The 21,600-nt window shown below is 30.7% G+C and overlaps 1 protein-coding gene across 11 annotated transcripts; it reads right to left on the bottom strand.

The window, feature by feature from the left end:
- Positions 1-108: 108 nt before the first annotated feature.
- Positions 109-21,589, bottom strand: Hsf (Heat shock factor). Of its 11 annotated transcripts, none has more exons than XM_075312605.1 (11): positions 21,436-21,589; positions 20,275-20,538; positions 14,738-14,846; positions 13,422-13,959; positions 12,574-13,348; positions 11,749-12,065; positions 11,553-11,658; positions 8,225-8,359; positions 7,495-7,570; positions 7,179-7,250; positions 109-2,819 (listed from the first exon to the last, which is right to left on the bottom strand). In XM_075312605.1, the coding sequence occupies exons 2-11, from the start codon at positions 20,377-20,379 to the stop codon at positions 2,704-2,706; spliced, it is 2,349 nt and encodes a 782-aa protein (XP_075168720.1). In that variant the 5' UTR covers positions 20,380-20,538; positions 21,436-21,589; the 3' UTR covers positions 109-2,703. The 11 variants fall into 11 exon arrangements, with proteins under 11 accessions (XP_075168720.1, XP_075168726.1, XP_075168727.1 ...); XM_075312611.1 differs by having other exon boundaries at positions 8,225-8,356; XM_075312612.1 differs by having other exon boundaries at positions 11,761-12,065.
- Positions 21,590-21,600: the final 11 nt, after the last annotated feature.

The raw sequence follows: 21,600 nt of genomic DNA, 5'->3' as shown, positions 1-21,600 counted from the left end.
AACACAAAGGAAGCCAATAAAGGCGTATGGAAAATCCTCATGTGGATTTTCTGTCAATAAAACTCCTTGTGTTGGCCTTCCATGCTTTTAAATAAAAAAAAGTTATCATTGGGTTTTGATGTGTTTTTATTATAAAACAGTTTGCATTTAATAAATTGTTAATATATTTATATTTTGTATTTACGTTTTTTTTTGCAGATGTGATGCTAGGTTTTAATTATAATTTTAGTGGAGTGTGAATGGTGATATTTTTGGATTTTTTATTACTAGGTTTATAAGTATATATCGTAGTGTTAACATATATACTCTTATATAATTATTTAACGTATTTGTATATATCTACATCAATCATATTTTGAATTTTTATTGTTGTTTTCCACAACTACAAAGAAGTATTATTTGTTCGGGTTTTTTTATGCAATTAATTGTTTTTGAATTAATACATTCTTAAGATTTAAAAAAAAGGCCAAATTTTTGTTTTCTAGTTGAAACTAGAATATATGTCATATAATCCTAACAAAAAATTTTAATAATATTCTAAACAAATACCCACGTTCGCCAGTCATTATATATAAAAAAAATTTAATATAGTATTTATTGCATAATTTCTTTTATGCATTGTATATCAGAATACAGATTATTTTCCACAAATTTGTTAAAAATATGTATTTAACGTATGTTAATCGATGATGGATTATAAAGAATTTTGACATTCATTTGAAAACTGATCATAAATGAATTTATGTTTTATAAGATGTTAGGCAATTATAGTCGCCGATTATATAAATGTTCTATTTTTTGGTTGATTTGTTAAAACAATCGTTGTTATTTCATATCAACAAATAATACGGAGTCGTTTTAGTTTGATCAAGTAGGATGTAATTAGTTATATTTTGCCTGTTAATAAGGGGATTCCTACTAATTTTTCTTGTTATTATCTAAAAAATCCGCACGTAAAACTACATTTATTAAAGTTTTTTTCAGTTCTTTTGCCACCCTGAAGTCAAAAATGGATCGATTTTTCTCCACCTGATATTTATTGGTTTGATTATATGGCAATAGAATTTTTGCGAAAGGGAATTATACATTTCTATTTGTCGGCGATGAGGCATGTATTTATATTGTTAACTTTATTAATTTTTAATAAAAAGAAAGATCGAAATCAATGTAAGTTCATCATATGTAAATTTTCAACAAATTAAAAAATTTGAGCTAAATATTAGATTTTTACAAAAACAAAAAGTAAAAAATGTTTGCCGATTGCAATTTACCAATCTAACAATTTCTCGATGAATAAAACTCGATATCGAATCCGGTGGTTCAAAAATGTCAATTTCGATATCGAGTGGCATGATTAGCCCCCTGTTCCAAATACAGTGCACTCGCGGTAACGTGAACTAAGTAAAACCAAGAGAGTTCACGTTAGCGAACTTCAGCGAATTTCAGAACAAAACATAGCCATATTCGGGAGTTTTACACGTCCTAGCGAGATGTTCTTTAATTTTTGTTATTAGTAATATTAAAAACTTAATTTAATTTCATGAAAAAATTAAAAAAAGAGGTTGGAAAAATATCAGTGGGTATGGAATTATAAAGAAATTTGAATTAATTATTAAAATTCACGATAAAAGCCAAATTAGATCATTAAAAGATTCCGTAGGTGTATTTGAAATTGTATTTGGCATTGTGAGTCTGCCTTTGACGTCAAATTTTATGTTATTTAGCGTTACGGAGTAGTTAGTGTAAGAAAAAGTATGTTCACGTTATGCTGTGTTCACGTAACTACGAGTGCACTGTATTGAATATATATTTTTTTAATATATTTCAAATATTGATCAATTCTATACAACTAATATCAAATAATTTTGTAGTTAATATAACACACTTTCGGTTTCTGAGTTGGCAAAACCTTATCCTTTTTCGGGTTTACGTATTCGCAAAACATTCTATACTCCATACAATTCAAACTAGAAAGAGTTTTAGTCGACAATTTTATAACACATTTCCGAAGACAAGAAATCCAAACAGAAAAAATTTAGAGAAAACATGGATGGGTTACAAGTTTTAGTCTATAAACATTTTTAGTTTTGCGAATTCGTTTTGTTTTCTTCTTTCTCGCATAAAGGCTTCACATATTTTTTCATGATTTTTGATAGAAAAAAAGTCTATTTCCATCTTAATAAATTTTAATTAATATATTTGCAAAAAAATAAAATAAAATAAAATATAAACAAAAGGAAATATTCACAAGTATGTATAGGTAAGTGTCAGTTTTAACAAAAAATAACTGGGCTCATGTCTGGGAAAATGAAATTCACTTAAAGCAAAAAAGTCTGTTTTTTTTTCACTAATGATAAAACAAAAATATAACGTCCTTTCATCACTTCAGAACTAAAAAAAAAATAGTTTGAAAAACAAACCTTGTTTATAGGTGTATTCAAAATTCATATAAAAAATTGGTTTTGCTATGTAAGGTATAGCTTAAAAGTGTAGGTCCCCTAACACATAACATATTTCTATAATATTAAAATAATACAATCAAATGTATTAAGTTCATATATGATCTTATCTTAAAATTTATGGGGTTTCATGTCTGTATAAAAAAGAAAATATGCCAGTTTACATGTTGTCATTGTCATCAAAACAAAACAAAAAATATCGTCTCCTTGTTAAATATTTGATGATTATATCACCGTTTAGTATTTACTCATGATACGGTGTATTTAATACGGAGCCGGGTATAGATCCGTTTTTTACTGTCTTCTCTTGCCCTGCTGTTATTTGTGGTCTCATCGAAGTGCTGGGTATATTCGAATCGGCTAGGAAAGAGAATTATAAATTTGTTTTTATGACAGTTTCATCTTTCTGTTTGTCTATTAAAAAGGGGGAGGGGTCGGAACAAACCAGTACATATCGTTGGGGATTAATTTTTAAGCAATAAACGATGCAAAAAAATAAAAAAAAATAAAAATAATTAAATAAAAAAATAGATATATGAAAAATAAATATGCCTAAGGTGACATTAATTTACTAATTGCCTTTATTTAGTATTATATTTTTTATGGTAACATTTTAGTGGTATTTTTATATTTTAACATAAGAAATAATAAAAGGAATTTTAAATAAGTGATTTTTAAGTACAATGTATTGTTTTTTAATATGGTAGAATATACAGTTTTGTTATAATGAAACGAAGTAAATAAATATATAATAGGATAAGTCAATTTAACTTGTATATAAATTTGTTTTGTAGGATAAATCTATATATGTTATATGTATGTTACATAACAATCTTTAAATGAAATTAAAATAAATTATCTTGTAAAATTTAGTTTTGAAAATTTTATTTCGTTTTATTGTTGTTTGTAACCAAGCATTTTAATGGTATGTATTTAAAATAAACATTGTAAAAAAGTACCAATCATACTAACATCAAATAAAATCTATATTACTGAAGAATACGAATATAAAAAAAATAAAAATTGACCTAGCAAGTAATTGACAAGGTTGAGCATATCACAGTATACATTCGCTGAAAAATTGTGTTTTGTAAACAAGAGAAATGTTTATTACACAGTAGATAATTCATATATATCACGGTAGCTGACACGTAGTGTTACCAATTCGTACGTCTATTTTTTTTAAATATTTTTTTATTGATTCCATTGACAAAAAAGAATATACATTTCATTCACTTTAGCCTAAACTACTTTTTCCAAATTTTTTAGTTTTGTATTCTCTAAAATGATCCAAATAGAATTGTTCATCAGATTTCCATCTATTGAATTAGACATGATTTTTAGCCGTTCTTGATTTCACGTCCTTTCGTTACGGTGAATATTTTTGTTGGTTGTTCCATGGTCTGCAAACGAAATGTTTTCCTGATAGTATGTCGCATTGGATTTGGCATTAGGATCGATCGAAGCGAGGTGAATACAAGTTAATTGCTATTGCACACAGAGATTTTTTTTCGAACGGTCCCATAGCCCACTTTCCCGCCCATTCCGACCGTGAGGGCCTCGTCCCCATGACGTAAAATTTTAATTGAATTTTTAATTAAAAATTTGAATAATTACACTAGTTTACACTGAAAATGTACACTTTATGAGAGTCGACTTTTCTTATGTATTTTGATCTGCTGAATTCGAAATAAAATGTTTAAAAACTTTTTTATGGAACAGTTTTTAAGATATCCCGTTATTTTTAGTTGTTCGCTCTGTTTTCACTAAACAAATTACATCTCGAGTTAGAAATGTCCGATTATATCGTTGTTGGTACTTAAATGAAAGGTATTAAAATGACGAATAATCGTGTATAATTGGATCTGTGATAAGTGGTTCAAAAAATATCGATGCGAAAAAGCCAAATTTTCAAATTTTACAATGGACCTTTTCCGCCAGAAAAGTATATTAAAAGTATTAAATTTTATTTTCCAATTGATAATTGTTGATAAAAACTAGCTCGAGGTCTGGATGATTAATTTTTATTTATTCAATATTTCATTACAGTAATGCAACAGACACCGTCTTTAGCTATTTACTCTACAGTTGGTGTATTTTGTTCTTTTCAAAAAATTTTCCCGTGAAGTCTTTCAATGAAAAGACGAAATATTGAATAAATAAAAATTAATCATCCAGACCTCGAGCTCGTTTTTATCAACAATTATCAATTGGAAAATCTATATACAGGTCGAATATAATAAAAACATCCATAATATATATTAAATTTTATTTTCGAATTCAGCAGATCAAAATACATAAGAAGTTGCCCTTATCTAGTGTACATAATGTGGGATTCGATATGTAAAAGAGCAATGGCAACTTTAAGAAAAATGATTACGCTTTTGAAGTTGCAAAAAGAGAAGAGAGAAGTTAGTCGAAAGAGGACGTGCTATCGAAAACAACGACGCGGTTATAAATCGAACACATTACATTTTCATTGAATTTCATTAAATAAACATTAACTCTCTCTCTCTCTCTCTCTTTGTATTAAAGTGTTGTGTTAAGATTTATTTGGTTCGGGACCCTTAGTTTGTGCCTTTTAGGAGAATAAATCCCATAATAATTTTTTTTATAAACTATTGTCATTGAAGATATTTGTTGAATCAGTAAAATTTTTAATTTACCATTTTTTTTAATTCAATTAAAGTTTTAATCGAAAACTGAATTTAAAAAACAATTTCAATTAAAAATTTAAATAATTGAGATTGAAGAATCATATTGTTGAATCAGTTATTTTTTTTTACATTTTTTTTTTTTAATTCAATTAAAATTTTAATCACAAAAAATAATTGATACAATTAATATTTGTGATTGGATCAATTAATTTTTAATTTAGTTACTTCATTGAAGGAATTTCAGCTAAAAATTAATTGGTATAATTAATTTCGTGATTGAAGGCAAACAATTTTCTTCTGTACACATTATGGTAGCTTATAAACAATATAAAGTACTTTTGATCAAACAAATATTATGTAGCTGTCATTAGTTTGACATATTTATATATATATATATATATGAACGTTGTAACGCTTCGTGTCAGATACCCTGTATGTAGGTATTTTTTTTCATCTGTCTGGAAATTATAAAAGAAACCGCTTGGGTTGATAATTATTCATGTTTTTCAGTGAGAGATCCTTCGTTTGTTATAAAGGGTGATTCTTTTGAGGTTAGGATTTTCATGCATTAGTATTTGACAGATCACGTGGGATTTCAGACATGGTGTCAAAGAGAAAGATGCTCAGTATGCTTTGACATTTCATCATGAATAGACTTACTAACGAGCCACAACGTCGAATTTTCAGTGAATGGGCCCTAGAAAAGTTGGCAGAAAATCCGCTTTTTTATCGACAAATTTTGTTCAGCGATGAGGCTCATTTCTGGTTGAATGGCTACGTAAATAAGCAAAATTGCCGCATTTGGAGTGAAGAGCAACCAGAAGCCGTTCAAGAACTGCCCATGCATCCCGAAAAATGCACTGTTTGGTGTGGTTTGTACGCTGGTGGAATCATTGGACCGTATTTTTTCAAAGATGCTGTTGGACGCAACGTTACGGTGAATTGCGATCGCTATCGTTCGATGCTAACAAACTTTTTGTTGCCAAAAATGGAAGAACTGAACTTGGTTGACATGTGGTTTCAACAAGATGGCGCACAGCTCGCGATTCTATGGCCATTTTGAGGGAAAACTTCGGAGAACAATTCATCTCAAGAAATGGACCGGTAAGTTGGCCACCAAGATCATGCGATTTGACGCCTTTAGACTATTTTTTGTGGGGCTACGTCAAATCTAAAGTCTACAGAAATAAGCCAGCAACTATTCCAGCTTTGGAAGACAACATTTCCGAAGAAATTCGGGCTATTCCGGCCGAAATGCTCGAAAAAGTTGCCCAAAATTGGACTTTCCGAATGGACCACCTAAGACGCAGCCGCGGTCAACATTTAAATGAAATTATCTTCAAAAAGTAAATGTCATGGACCAATCTAACGTTTCAAATAAAGAACCGATGAGATTTTGCAAATTTTATGCGTTTTAAAAAAAAAAAAGTTATCAAGCTCTTAACAAATCACCCTTTACAAAATATTAAAAAACATAGACATATAGGCAATTTTGCCAAAATTTGAGAAGCCTGTTTGGATACATAAAAAAGTTTGTGAAAGTTTAATGGTGTTTTCTTTTCTTGTAAAATTTGTGCGCTTTTTCTCATTTTAGCCGGAATATGATTCTTTTATAAAAAAGAAGTAGCGGTTTGAAAAGGGGAAAAAATCGAAAAGTCTGTTGTGAAAATTAAATTGAGGGCATTTTCGTACATGCTCTTGATGATTACTTGAATACCATTTCTGCCCTTTAAATTATAGCATTTTCTCAGATTGCTAGCTGCATTTTAAAAATGTTCGCTCTGTACAGACAAAATAAGGACAAAACATTTTTTTCCGAAAAAAAAACACCATAAGATTTATTTTAGATATCCTGAATATATTGATTTTTTAAATATATATATTTAATAGACCGCTAAACTAATATATTCTCAACCAGGCCACTAAAAACTACATTTTCATCCCTACTTATACAAAACAAAGGTGCTTTCATGTATAAATGAACAAAATTTAATATAACAAATTGAGGGAAGGAATTAATACTACGAGGATACAGGTTATCGAAGGGAATAGTTTTACTTACCATCCAAATCATTTTGTTCGTTAATTATATCTGATAAATCATACATGGGTTGATAAGTGGTCAATTCACAACCTGAAAATACAAAGAAAAGAAGAACAAAATGAATACAAACAATTTGGAAAAATACATAAGAATTTCGCATTAGCAACTTTTTAATTCCTATATTTTAATTTTTTAATATATTTTCAATTTTAATTAATATTTTATGGAATTTTCCTAATAATATATATTTTTTTTTTGCATAAAAAAATACCAATTAATTGTACAATTAATCGTATAGTGTTAATTATTTAATGTAAACATTTTTGATACATACCGTTTTTATCATTCCCATCCTTGGAAGGAAGATGCAAACCATAACCCATATTCAAAATGTCATTGTCACTAAAGAGCTGTGTTAAGAGAAAAAATGGACCATAATGAATTAGAAATTTATTTAGACCAATTTACAATATATTTTCATAGCATATTGAAATATAGTTAAAAACAACTATTAGACATAATGAATATACGAGAAAACAATGATTTAGAGATGTATTTTTACATATATATCGATACGTTCATTTCATAGTATTCCATGTCTATTTGCATTGGATTTTTAGAAAAACTAAGTAGCCATATGTAGCCTTACTTATAAAATATTATTAAATGTAAAAAAAGGAAATATATAACATAAACTAGCTTTTCATGATTATTTTGTAAACAAGGAAATCTAAATGTGGGCACATTATTTTATGCAAATAATTGTATTTATGATAACAAAATAGGTTTGCTCCAAAGCTGTGGTAATTGATTTGGCATACTATGCAAATAAGGTATCCAGATATATTTTAGAAAAAGAAGAAGAAGACTTCATTGGAAATTGGAAGGAATTCCGTTATGCTAACATAATCAGATGTTATCTTCGCTGCAATCATTTATTACCCCCATGGAATACAGTGATTACAAACAGCCGATATTTGTTTTATTCTCCAATAGTCAACATTTTGTGTTTTTTTGTTTTCCAAGTTCATGACTAAATACATTGTTTTTCCGTTAGATCTGACCTTTTGTAGTAGCTCCGCTTCCAAAGTTGGCGGCAACAATATGCTATTATTATTCTCTAATAGATTAAACTTTGAAGTTGGTTTGGTAGTAGTTGTTGAGGTTGGGGCAGCGACGTTGCATGCCACTGAAGACTTCTTGAGATGTAAGTGGACATGTGGATTTTTGTGTGTATGTGTTTTTGTTTTGATGCAATACAAGCCAGTCATTGATTTTTTTTAATTGTAATTGATATACAAAATTGCAAAAGAAAATTATCAAATGATTTTCCTCAAAAGCAGGACATTATTGTTGTGTCCAGCATCAAACATTTTTTTTGGGGGGGGGGGGGGGAATTACAAAATATTTACACATATATATTTTATTGTTACAGATGAATGTAGAGATTGATGTTGTTTTGAATATATTTCCCAAGTGTTCGATTTGTAACACACACACAGAGAAGAGGTTATATAGAATGAGAAATTTTTGTTGTTACGTTATATATTTGTTGGATGAAAACTAGCAGATTATAGATCAGTCAATTACTTTGAATTTTAAGAAGAAACAGATAAAAGACGTCCCTAAATGTACCATATTTTTTATGTTAATCTTAGATGAATGAAGGAAAATAGAAATTACCCTGTTGAATGATAGCTGAAATAAGTTAAACCATTTGCTTTTATAAAAAATTTCGTATTCTTTTATGCTTCATTTTGTTAAGCATATGTCGTCCTGACCGCCTAAAATGTTGAGTTTATTTAAAAGCTTAGATTTGGAATTTGCACTAATCGATTTTGAATATATCAACAACTTTTCAAATTGAAAATCGATTTTTTGTATTAACCCTTCATTTAATAAGGAACCTTAAGACAACAAAAATGGCCAAAATAAAAACTTATTTGAAACTATTCAAGAGGCTTTGCAGCATATGCTTGCTTAGTTCTCTTGCTTTTGTGTCGTTAAGGCCGGTATGCACCTCTAGTGAAAAATGTCATTCCCATAAGAAATGCATTGCTATTTATGCTAACGAAATTTTCGGTAGCGTTCAATTTCGTAAGCTGGTACGCACCTCTAATGAAAATAACAGGGTTGTCAAAAGCATATTTTGGCAGCAAACATTTAATTTATTACAATCATTGTGTGCGTAAAAGTTTTAAAAGGTCTGTAAATAATAAACAATTTATTTGAGGAATATTTGGAACATATATTAACAATTTTTAAAAGCGATTAGCTGGTTTAAAATTTGTGTACACAGCCCTGTTTTTTTGTTGTAGACTTAAATAAATTTTTGCTACAGAAAATTTCGCTAGAGGTGCATACCGGCCTTTAACATTGAAAATTTAATCAGCTGGCAAAAAATTGGGGCATTAGAGGGCCAAATTCGATCGAAGGTTTTTGAAAATCGACAACTAAATTTTAAAAGTCAATTTAATTCAAGATTTCAACTGTCATTTGCTTTAGGAAAAAAAAGGGATTTCCACTTTTAGCAGATTTTGGGCCTAATGTGATTTTGAAAATCACTTACATCTAAATTTAAATATAAAATGTTTATTGTAATCGATATTAAAAAAATTACAGATATTTGGTAAATCCTGGTAATATTCTGATATTTCATAATTTTTTTTTTTTGAGAAAAAAAAACAAATTTGTAATTTTTTATTTTTATAAAATCCCGGTAATTTATGGTTATAGCAAGACCACCAAACAAACAAAAATATTTTTTGAGTCAAATCAACAGAAAATTAAAAAAAAAAAATCTTTAGATTTCAACTAAAGTACAATTTATTAATGATATAGTGAAAGTTGAAGTAAGAGCAGTTAATTTTGTGAACATTTCTAAATTCTTTATTACGCCTATAACGAAATATGCGAGTTAATTATTACCGTGTTCGGCTGTATTTTAGAAAAATCAACGTCTGAATTAAAAATAGGATTCTAGTCAATATATTCGTAACTCATATGCTAAAAACTAAAAAACATTTTTCTGATAATAACTTACCATCGATATTCATAGACCATGTTTTCTATATGTATATTCAATTATGCTCGATTTACGAAACTAAATAATATTTTAACACCTACCAATATAGTGTCAATGAGAAAAGTTAAGATTTTCGTCATCAGTTTGATTCATGCACTTATTAGCTATATGATAAAGTCTAATTAAAATAGCTTCAAAAAAATATCGGACAAAATTAAGACATTTGTATCACTGTATGCATGAAAGATTTGCACTCGATAAATAAATAAACCGTGAAAAATGAAGGCCATGTAAAGCCTACAATGTTATTGCATGATAATAAAAATCTAAACCCTTCGTTGCATAGCATTATATATAATATAATATATACAAGACTTTAACAATATGACCAGTGAATTTTCGTAATTTATTTACCGATTCATTGCAACTTTAAATTGTGCAGATTTCTGCAGACTTTTGACTCTATTTTTATTTTTCCATCACATTAAATATATGTTAAATATCCTCAAGTTCTGGTATCTTTAAAAAGGACAATAATTTTTTATTAAAATCCTAAAATATTGTTAAAGATAAACTGAACAAATGCATAACAACTTTGAACCTATTTTTGTTATACAAATTTTTGATAAATTAAATTGCTTTAGGTGCCATAACCATAAATTGAAATCTCAAAAAAGTGACCTTTTTTATTGAAACTTGACTGACGTAACGTAAAGTAAATAAAAATAATAATAGCAGTCCAGCACTGATGCATAAAATTCTTCCACAATGCTTGGGGGTCAAACATTTATTGATCAATATCTCAGCTACCTTCGACAAAAGCATTTCAAGATGTATTCATTATCTAGTATAAAATGCATTTGTCTTCTATATACATATGGGAGGGAGATATGTATATTTTGCACTCATAAATAACTAATTTAATATTTTCAAAATGGTTTCCTCAAAAAATATTATGTTACTGTTACGTTAAATTTCTATCAAAATTTGTTAACACGAAACGAAACCTAAAAACCTCTATTTAAATATTATTAACCATTCTGTAATGGTTGATGGAGAATCCGAAAAGAACACAATTCACAAACTGTTTTTTAGTCAAACATCAAAGTTAATATTTTTAACCACACCCAGTTTCCCTAAAATAATGCAAAGCATTTGGGGAAACTCTAATCGATATCATTAAAAATGGAATCGTTAAGAAATTGTAGTATTTTGTAACGCGTTTGTTCAATATCATCTTCTTCACAGTCCTTTCCATTATTAGGATCTTCGTTAGTTTTTGTTATTTTCTCAATATTCAAGTTTTGTTTACTGCCAGCAGTTAAATTGACATCATCTTGACCAGTAATAATTGGCAAACAACTTACGCCTAACAATGTATTGTGATCCAAAGAGTATACATCACTGCGTAGTAAGTCCTTCAAGGAGTCCAATTCATCTTGTACGATATCCAGGTGGCCACTAACTTCATTGCTACATATCAGAATAAATATAAAGAAATATTTGTTTAGTATTTAAATATTCTCAATGTGCAACTAAGAACTTGTTTTCTCAGTTACTAACGCTGTACTCAACCGCATAACATCCTCGTGTCCAGAAGGAGACTTGCTATTATATTTGGCTAATGTCATATTGTTGTTATTGCTAATACTCCCATTGCCATTGGCTTTGGATGTAGATGGTCGCTCAATTGCTAGGCCATCAGTAGCTAACGAAGGTCCTGAACAAGTATTGCCATTGTTGGCATTACCACCTGCCAAATACGATGAAAATTTGCCACTAGTCACTGTAGATCTACCGAATTGTTGTTGTTGTACCATTTTGAATTTTTCATCCCCAACAAAGTTGCTATTGTCACCAGCAGACATAATGGAATTATCCTAAATATCACAGAATACAGAAATTGTCGATTTATTCTCCGTGTAATTTAATAAAATATGAGTGAAATTGTTCTCATTTGTAAAGCTTTGATTTAATTGGATTTTTTCACTAAAATTTGGAAAGATAAACTGTGACTTTCGCTTATGTAGTACTACACAGATTTTTTTGTTTATTCCATTAAATGGTCCAGTTAATTTTAAAATTAAAATTAAATAATCCAGTTAATTTTTTAATTAAAATTCAAGTTTCAAGCACGAAAATGATAGTACTAATCACCATTTAAATGTAAAAGAAAAAATAAAAAAATTCAAATATATCATTAAAACAATAATTGAATTTATTCAAGTTAGCTCAGAAAGTAATTTTTTTTCTAAGCCAAATAAGTTTTTAATAGAAATTGTATTGATTGAAAAAAGAATGATATTATTTTCTGTGTAGTATTTGAACATGATGAAAGGCTGCTTTCAAGGTTTCTGATGCAAAAAAATAGTAAAGATTAAAATTTACCTCAAATATCTCAGCTGGCATATCGTTTGCGATAAAACTAGATGGATTATATAAATCACTACTATTGCCAGATAGTAGATTTCCATCTTTGGTGGATCCTCCACCCTGTGATGAATTGCTCAACATAAAATTGCCTCCAGTTGTGACAATCGATTGTCGCGAGTCCTCACTGAGATTAGGAGATATCAAATTGGGATCTGTGGACATGCTATTACTGTCCGGATAGGTATTTAAAAACATCATGGGATCCATTGGTTCTTGCTCAGATTTAATCTGTATGGGTTGGGGCAAGTCTTGTGCCATAACACGTTGATGTTTGGCCCTTGGACCATCACAGCTACTACTACTGCTTTTTGGTGATGAGGAAGCCGCACTGTCGCAAATGGCCTCCTTTTGTCGTAAACGATTTTTCTGTTTTAGTAACTGATTGCGAGCCATTTCCTTGCGCACCATTGGTGTGGTCAAAACATTTTCTTCATTGTAATTTATATTAGGTACTGGGGCAGTCTCAGGATGAGCATCTGGTACCTCAGTAATATGATAGAAAATATCCGAACCATCTGTGTTAACAGTCTGTACAATGTTATCTTTTTGTCCAGCCATTACATTTATATTAGGACTAATATATCCCGCAATGGCATCTTCGGCGCTTTGATTTGAATATTCATAGCCTTGTGATATCATGCTGCCACTCGAACGATGTCTTTCGATATTTTGGGGAGAAGCTGTAGCATCGGGATCTGTTGTAGTCGGTGTTGACACTCGACCAAATTCCCTATACAACAACAACAAAATATGCAATTTATACTATACTAGGAATACTAGGAAAAATTAAAAATTTCACTTACATTATATCGGGCTCTACTTCCGAAACTTCATCTAATAGTTCTTCACCCAATTCATGAATAACTGGTCCACAATCTGACTCCGATTCACTGGATTTACGAATTTTTGATTTTTCTGGTATATCGTTGATCATTAATTGCATATGGCGTTTTACACTGGTCATATTATTACGTTGCGGTTGAACGATGGTTATCAAAAATTGTATAAGTTTATTCACAATTTGTTGCTGTTTAGCATGTTTCTGTCTTAGCGATGCAATTTCACGCCACAATGCTTCATTTTCTTGCTTCATAACGGAGAAACGTGAATCCAATGAATCTTGACGTCCTCTCATAGCTTTGACATCTTGCAAAACTTTGCTTACGGCTTCTGGTTTCATGGCTGCTTTTTCATCTACCGATTTGGTTGAGGCAATTTTACGCTTTATATGCTCCAAGAGATATGGACAGTTACGTTTAAAACAGGGATGGGTAAATTCCATTTCATCACGATCAAATTTTAATCCTCCATTATCGATAGAGGTGATTTTGTGGAAACCATCTGCAATGAAAGTAGTTTTCGGGATTGTAAATTAAATAATTAAAATAACATATGCCTAGGGCATTGGTTAGCTTTGCAGCCTATGTGCTCAGAAGGTCGTGGGATCAATCCCATTGCCCTCTGCGAATAGATTTGTCTTTTTTAACATGTGGGATGAATTTTCTACAGACCACATTATAAACATAATTGATTTTTTAAATTATACACAGAAAAAAATATCACCACAATATTTCCAATTAAAAATTTGATTGAAGTTGAAAATGTTTTCAAATTAATTGATACAATTAACTTGTTAATAAGCAAGATAGAAACTTTAAGTTAATGATTGAAAATTTTAAATTTTTTTCAATTAAAAAAATTATTTGATAAATTAAAATTTTAATTAAACTCGGTAGACTAAGTCAGTTAAAAAAAAGTGATGGACATTTTTTAAATTCTAAATTGAAATTTTATTTCAAACAATCGGTTGTTAGTTAAACTAAAAACAGTAAATCTATTCAGAAAGTTGTTGAGAATACCTTTTTATTAAAAATAAAAAAAAGGGAATTTTGTTATCAACATCAATAACATTTTTAATTGAATCAATTAAAAGACTAATTGAAATTTTCTATTGAAATCAATTAACTTTTAATCAAGTATTTTTTATGCCCAATAAAAACTGACATTTTCCTGATTAAAGACATTTCAATTAAAAAATTAATTGGATGAATTAATTTCATGATTGAATCAGATTTTTTTGTGTATGATAAACAATAGTTTTTTTATTCAAAATACTTACACATGTTAAGCTGTCTGATAAATGAAGCCATGTTGTTGTGTTTATAGTTGAGAGGTAGCAATTCACGAGCAAATTGAGCCTGGTTTTGGATAATAAAACTGCGTCCATCCTGAAAGAAAAAAAAGGGATTTTTAAACTTTCATAAATGTAAAAAATCAGATATCTTCTTTTATTTTTAAAATCCCGCTATGGGATATGCTTTACATATTTCCATATTCAACAAAAAAAATTCCCATAGTGGTTTTGCGGTGTACACAACAATTTTATTTATTTTCTAAAATTTTAAATTACTTACACCACAAATACAGTCGAGCCATGGAACCAACAAGCATGTTTTTAATTTGCTTAAAACATTTATTTAATGCTAGCAACATATGCTTGAATTCGAATATGAAATCAAATATTTCCACTTTAGCAAGTTGCCACAATTAATTCATATCAGTAATATCGCATGGGTGACAAGAGGAAATTCTCCCATATACATGAGTTCAGCACTATTCATTTTAGGCAATGTCACTTAATGTCTATTGATAATTATGGAATCATATTACAAGGAGGGAAATTCTCTCATATGAATGAGTTCAGTCCCATTAAATTCTCTTATCAATGATAAGGTACCAGAGAAAGTAGCCGTCTTTGGTGTCTCCCCATAATATGTATATCCGAGTTTGATGCTGTTTAAGTGAAATTCAGGTAGTTTTGTGGGCGTTCCGCGACATTGGCCGAACTGCTGATGTACCTCTTCCTCGAATTGCCAATAAAAATGTCACTATCTGGCCAAAAATACCTGGGCACGGTATAATATTTGTCCTTTTCGATAAAAAACGTTTTTTGAGACCGGCTAGCAAAGCTGGAAAATCGCTGGCTCAATTGAAAAATAAATTGCAACTTTTCTCAAATGTCTGTTCTTTTCTTATTATAGTTGTTGTTTTAGTCTAAGTACTTATCGGATCAACCTCGCATTTATCTATAACGGTCACCGGTAATAATAAAATTAATTTAGACATAAATATGTCGTTTTTTCTCTCGTTTGTCACAAGCACTACTACCACTTAGATGATGTTGGACGGCGGAAAGAAGTAAAGTGGAGATATATGAGCTAAAAGTAAAAGTGAAAAAGCAAAGGCGCACTAACGTATACAATAAACCTCGCTTCCAAAGTCTACAATTACTTTTGTACTCATTCATTTAAACCACTATGGGCTGTGAGTATACTATATATTTCACTATACCATACACACAGATTGTCTGTGGTTCATCTATAAGCAATGGCTTAATTTTATGAATGATTCAATGACTCAGCCAATACGATGTAATATACTACTATCTTCCCAGATTTGTTTAACGAAATGCAAAAACAAATACATTTTGTTTATTACTATTATTTTTCCCACATTTTGTTACAAAATTCCGTATTGTATAAGCGTGAATTGGTATATCTATTATAAAGGGTGATTCTTTTGAGGTTAGGATTTTCATGCATTAGTATTTCACAGATCACGTGGGATTTCAGACATGGTGTCAAAGAGAAAGATGCTCAGTATGCTTTGACATTTCATCATGAATAGACTTACGATCTGCCACAACGTCGAATTTTCAGTGAATGGGCCCTAGAAAAGTTGGCAGAAAATCCGCTTTTTTATCGACAAATTTTGTTCAGCGATGAGGCTCATTTCTGGTTGAATGGCTACGTAAATAAGCAAAATTGCCGCATTTGGAGTGAAGAGCAACCAGAAGCCGTTCAAGAACTGCCCATGCATCCCGAAAAATGCACTGTTTGGTGTGGTTTGTACGCTGGTGGAATCATTGGACCGTATTTTTTCAAAGATGCTGTTGGACGCAACGTTACGGTGAATGGCGATCGCTATCGTTCGATGCTAACAAACTTTTTGTTGCCAAAAATGGAAGAACTGAACTTGGTTGACATGTGGTTTCAACAAGATGGCGCTACATGCCACACAGCTCGCGATTCTATGGCCATTTTGAGGAAAAACTTCGGAGAACAATTCATCTCAAGAAATGGACCGGTAAGTTGGCCACCAAGATCATGCGATTTGACGCCTTTAGACTATTTTTTGTGGGGCTACGTCAAGTCTAAAGTCTACAGAAATAAGCCAGCAACTATTCCAGCTTTGGAAGACAACATTTCCGAAGAAATTCGGGCTATTCCGGCCGAAATGCTCGAAAAAGTTGCCCAAAATTGGACTTTCCGAATGGACCACCTAAGACGCAGCCGCGGTCAACATTTAAATGAAATTATCTTCAAAAAGTAAATGTCATGGACCAATCTAACGTTTCAAATAAAGAACCGATGAGATTTTGCAAATTTTATGCGTTTTTTTTTTTTAAAAAAGTTATCAAGCTCTTAACAAATCACCCTTTATTTTAATACGTTCCGATTACGTACCCAATTACCCAAGAAATAATGAACAGTTGCAATGTAAAGTTGTGACAGTGTTATAGACTTAGCTGATAGTGGACATTCTATATATTTTGATGCAAATTTTTTTGATAGACGCAAGTGTTTTGGTTTCCGATATGTATAACATAATTACTTTTGATTTGATTTTTGTTTCATTAAAATTCAATTTTGGAACATTTCTTCATGATACGTCTCGTTTTAAATTCTACCCAAAAGCCAGTAGGGTTAGATTGGGTTTCAGAAATGTATTTGCTCCGCTTAAAAAAAGACAGGATAAAAGTGATCTATGCTTGACTATTAGCCAGGGAAAAAATCCCGTATATAAAACTAGATATATTATAGAGAATGGCATAAGCGTAAATTCTACAAAGCCAGCAATAGTTGACGCTGAAAGCTATTTGAGATATCTTCGGGTGTAATGGGCAGTGGATTCCCCCAAAACAACTCTGAAGTTATGCTGGATAGGAAATTGGTCTTTAAGAATATTATATAAGGGACAATAACGAATACGTGGTTACATTCTTTTTTATCTATACATTGGTTAGAGCCATGGTTAGGTTAGGTTAGGTATAGTGGCAGCCCGATATTTCAGGCTCACTTAGACTATTCAGTCCATTGTGATACCACAGGAGTGAACTTCTCTCTTAACACTGCTTGCTGCCCGATTCTATGTTAAACTCAATGACAAGGGACCTCCTTTTTATAGCCGAGCCCGAACGGCGTTCCACATTGCACTTAGAGAAGCTTTGAAACCCTTAGAAATGTCACCAGCATTACTGATAATCCACTTCTGAAAAACTTTTTGATGTTTGGTCGAAACTGGGTTTGAACCCAAGGCGGACATGCTAACCATTGCACCACGGTGGCTCCCTTTGTTAGAGCCATAATACTATATGGTATTGCAGTCTCGTTATTATTGTATGTTATCTGTTTTGTCGCATGGGTCAAATAGTCAACATCAACAATGATAACAATTCTAAGCGAGCTATCATTGTGGTTGGATAAAAAGTCCCGGATAAATGCGGTTCTTAAAATAATGCAAAAAAAATAGAAGTGATTTCTTATAGTGAACCGACTGCATATTTATGCCCATATACAAAACCATACATTGACAGTTTAGCAAATGAATTTATATGACAAAAGTAGACATGAAGTTTTCTCTAACTTTTTTGTATATGGGGGTTAGAGTATTGGAAACAAGGGGATACTTAAACTTATATAGTGTTATTCAAAAATTAAATTAAATAAAAATTAAATTCCCCTTGTTCTGGTTTACGAATTTCCAAAACGCCAAATTTATAATTGCCAACTCAACCCATGAAGCGATACATTCTTTACCATAAAATTTTTACATTTCTTATCCATTGAAACAGTTTGTAATAATTTCATTTTATATATTGTAGTTATTTGGAAAATATCGTCTTAGGAAAGTTTTACGTTTTGAGAATGGGCGATTAAATTAAATTATTATGGAATTATGAATCGATCTCATCGTTGCGGATAACGAGGCTATTTCCTTAAATCTCCACATTGAATTTGTGTAGAAAAAAAATTATTTTCTGTATAAAAACTTCATATAAAACTACAATATATGCCATAAAAATAAAGTGATACCAGCCGGTATATATACAAAAATAAATGTAGGGAGGCACACCTGCATTTTATACAATTTTATTATTGGTATCATGAACAGTGCTAATTGTATACACACAGAAAATAGGTTTCCAGATAGCGTTATGCAAGTTAATGCAAAACAATTGGATAAGTCTATACATTTTAATACATTTGTATAAACTGGAATTGCAAAGATAAGTGACAATTTTTCGTATGTATGTACTATATGAAAGAAATTCTGAGCAAATTTCTTTTTTGACATTCTATGTAGTAGACAAATCGTTGACTCGTTCGTGTCAAATTTATCGTAAGATAGATATTACTTTGGCTTTATCCTCTGGATGAAAGCAAGAAAGCACTAAAAAGAAGTCAAGAAGTATATAAGTGTAGCTATAACCAGCCTTACTGAATTTAATATATCTACACACAGTACCAAACGAAAAAAGTTAGATACTCGGAAAATGCCAAATGATCGAGTATTGTTAGCCGATCGTACAGAAAATTATTATTATTATTATTTGAGCAGAAGGCCACACTCCAAAGATACGATTCGCAATATCTTATAGAATAATATCAGAATTCCGAAATTTATAGAAAATGAGCAGTTAAGAAAGCATGGAACATCTGGACAGCTGTGATCAAAATACCCACCCGAATATACATAATGATAATTTCATTAATTGGCAACACGTAAGCTTAAGCATAAAGAAAAAATATTTCCAGACATAATTTATATGTAAAAATGAATATGTTCGGGTGCTATATCTAGAACATGATTGTGAGAACCAGAGAACGGCTGCGATCTACCGCAACCGACCAGTGTATTTAGTAAACACCAACATTTGCAATCTTAATAAAACGTTAATAAAAACCCATATAACCAATTTTTGCCCGGCAATTTTATTTAGAGCCTATATGGTACCGTTTTGTGCTAAAATATAAGGCATAGTTCACATATAGTTTTTCTACAATGTATGTTACACATGGATACGAAACAATTATGCATTATGATAGGCGGGGACTTTTGTTACAGACATGCTGAGACTACCAAGTGAATTGTGACACCATTGTTGGTGCATTTCTTTCCTATCAATGAATACTGGATGAAAGCATAATGACAATGAAAGGAAGTCCATTTTCAGCCGAGCTCTGAACCTGGACTTGAAATACTCGGAAATGTTACCAGAATTTCTTAAAGGAGATAAACCAAAAATGAAAAAAAAAACCAGAGATTCAAACCCTTCGAATCCAATGTGAATCAATTTTTCTAAAATATAGATTGATATGATAATAATTTAGGTTGCTGAGATCGTCACATGGTATGGAGCTCCTGATACCTACACCAGATATATAAAAGATATAACAACCAAACCCAAAAGTTTGAGAAAGGTTGGGGAACGGCTGGGATTTTCTATAGACATATATATTAGTTAAATAATTTCTTTATTAAATTATTCTTTTATATTTATATTTTCTGTCATTTGATGCCATTACAACTCACCTTACTCCAACATATAAGATTATTAGTTTCCGGATCCTCAACCAAGCGCCAGAGTTTGGCCAAAAATGCCGGAACTCCAGCGCCAGTTTCTCCAAACGTATGCATAACTTTCGTCTTTGATAAGGGTTTATCCGGATTTTCTTTTTTCGGCTCCAATTTGATGTTGATATTCAATCAAAAAACTCCTCAAATTCCTCAATAAATGCAAATTTCCACTTCAGTTCTATTCTTCTTGGTAGTGTGTTTCTTCTTTTTTGTATCTATCTGAAATATGTATTAAATATTTTATATCTTTTGAAAATAAATGCTAGAAAAACATTCGTTGTCTTAAAAATAAGGACGACGGAAATGGTTACACGGACACAATTGTTTGTTTTATGGTTGCCAGGCATCGGAAGTGTGCGGCTGACACGCGTTCGTGAATGGGACTAAATCAATTGCGAGAGCGTGAGTAAAAAATAAAATTGTTTCTTGAATGTCAATTTTGCAAATTCACGTTCACGTTCTCCTATCTCACGTCTTTTATTATATGAATTTAGAATTTACACTAATTTGCCTATTTTTGTTATTTTGTTACTTTAGCTCATTTCGGAATGTTAATATCGTGAATTTGTTGAGTCTCGTGAATTTGTCGTGAGTCAAAAACAGTGATAATACACGTCATATGTATATAACTTGTATTCATTCTTCAGGGCCACCAAATCCGCCTTAAATTAACACGATATTTCTTTTTATTAATTATTCACATTAATATATTACGACACGATATTTCAAAAAATGTATGTAGAAAAGAAATAACTAATAATAGTAATTTGAAAGAATCCACCTTTTATTAATTGGAAATATCAGAATTTATTTTTTGTTAATATATAAATTTATGTTGCTCACGAAAAAAAGAATAAAAACACAATTTCTCTCTGAATTTGTTTTGTTCAAAAGTAACATATTCACACGCACAAACACAAACATTTCATGCCTGTTACATACATGCATATTCACGTAGGTGTTTCGTCCGTGTGTGTGCACCTTTTGGACAATTAATAAAAGAAAACCACCGATGAAACTAGGGAGACGACGACACACTGATGAATATAGACGACGAAGTAAATCACTGAAGGGAAAATTTTTCAATCTGAAAATCTTATATTTCTATAATCTTACATCAATTTTCACTTCAATTACACAAGCAAATTACTTTATCATCTATTATATATATGATATTGTTTAAATCCGCGTGTATTCTTTAAAAAACTATTTTCTTTAAGCGCAGAACGAAAAATTTCACAATTCCTTTTTTCACACTTGATAACAGTTGATTAAATGAGT

This window comes from Haematobia irritans, chromosome 5, assembly GCF_050003625.1.
Source record: "Haematobia irritans isolate KBUSLIRL chromosome 5, ASM5000362v1, whole genome shotgun sequence".
Taxonomy (NCBI): domain Eukaryota; kingdom Metazoa; phylum Arthropoda; class Insecta; order Diptera; family Muscidae; genus Haematobia; species Haematobia irritans.
This window is presented reverse-complemented; position numbering and strand designations above follow the sequence as displayed.

Coding starts and splice junctions, on each gene's coding strand:
- Hsf (XM_075312605.1), bottom strand. CDS start 20,379: ATGCATACGTTTGGAGAAACTGGCGCTGGAGTTCCGGCATTTTTGGCC. Junction 13,349..13,421: donor GAAGTAGAGCCCGATATAAT/GTAAGTGAAATT, acceptor GTTGTTGTATAG/GGAATTTGGTCGAGTGTCAA. Junction 8,360..11,552: donor ATCACAATACATTGTTAGGC/GTAAGTTGTTTG, acceptor TTACATCTCAAG/AAGTCTTCAGTGGCATGCAA.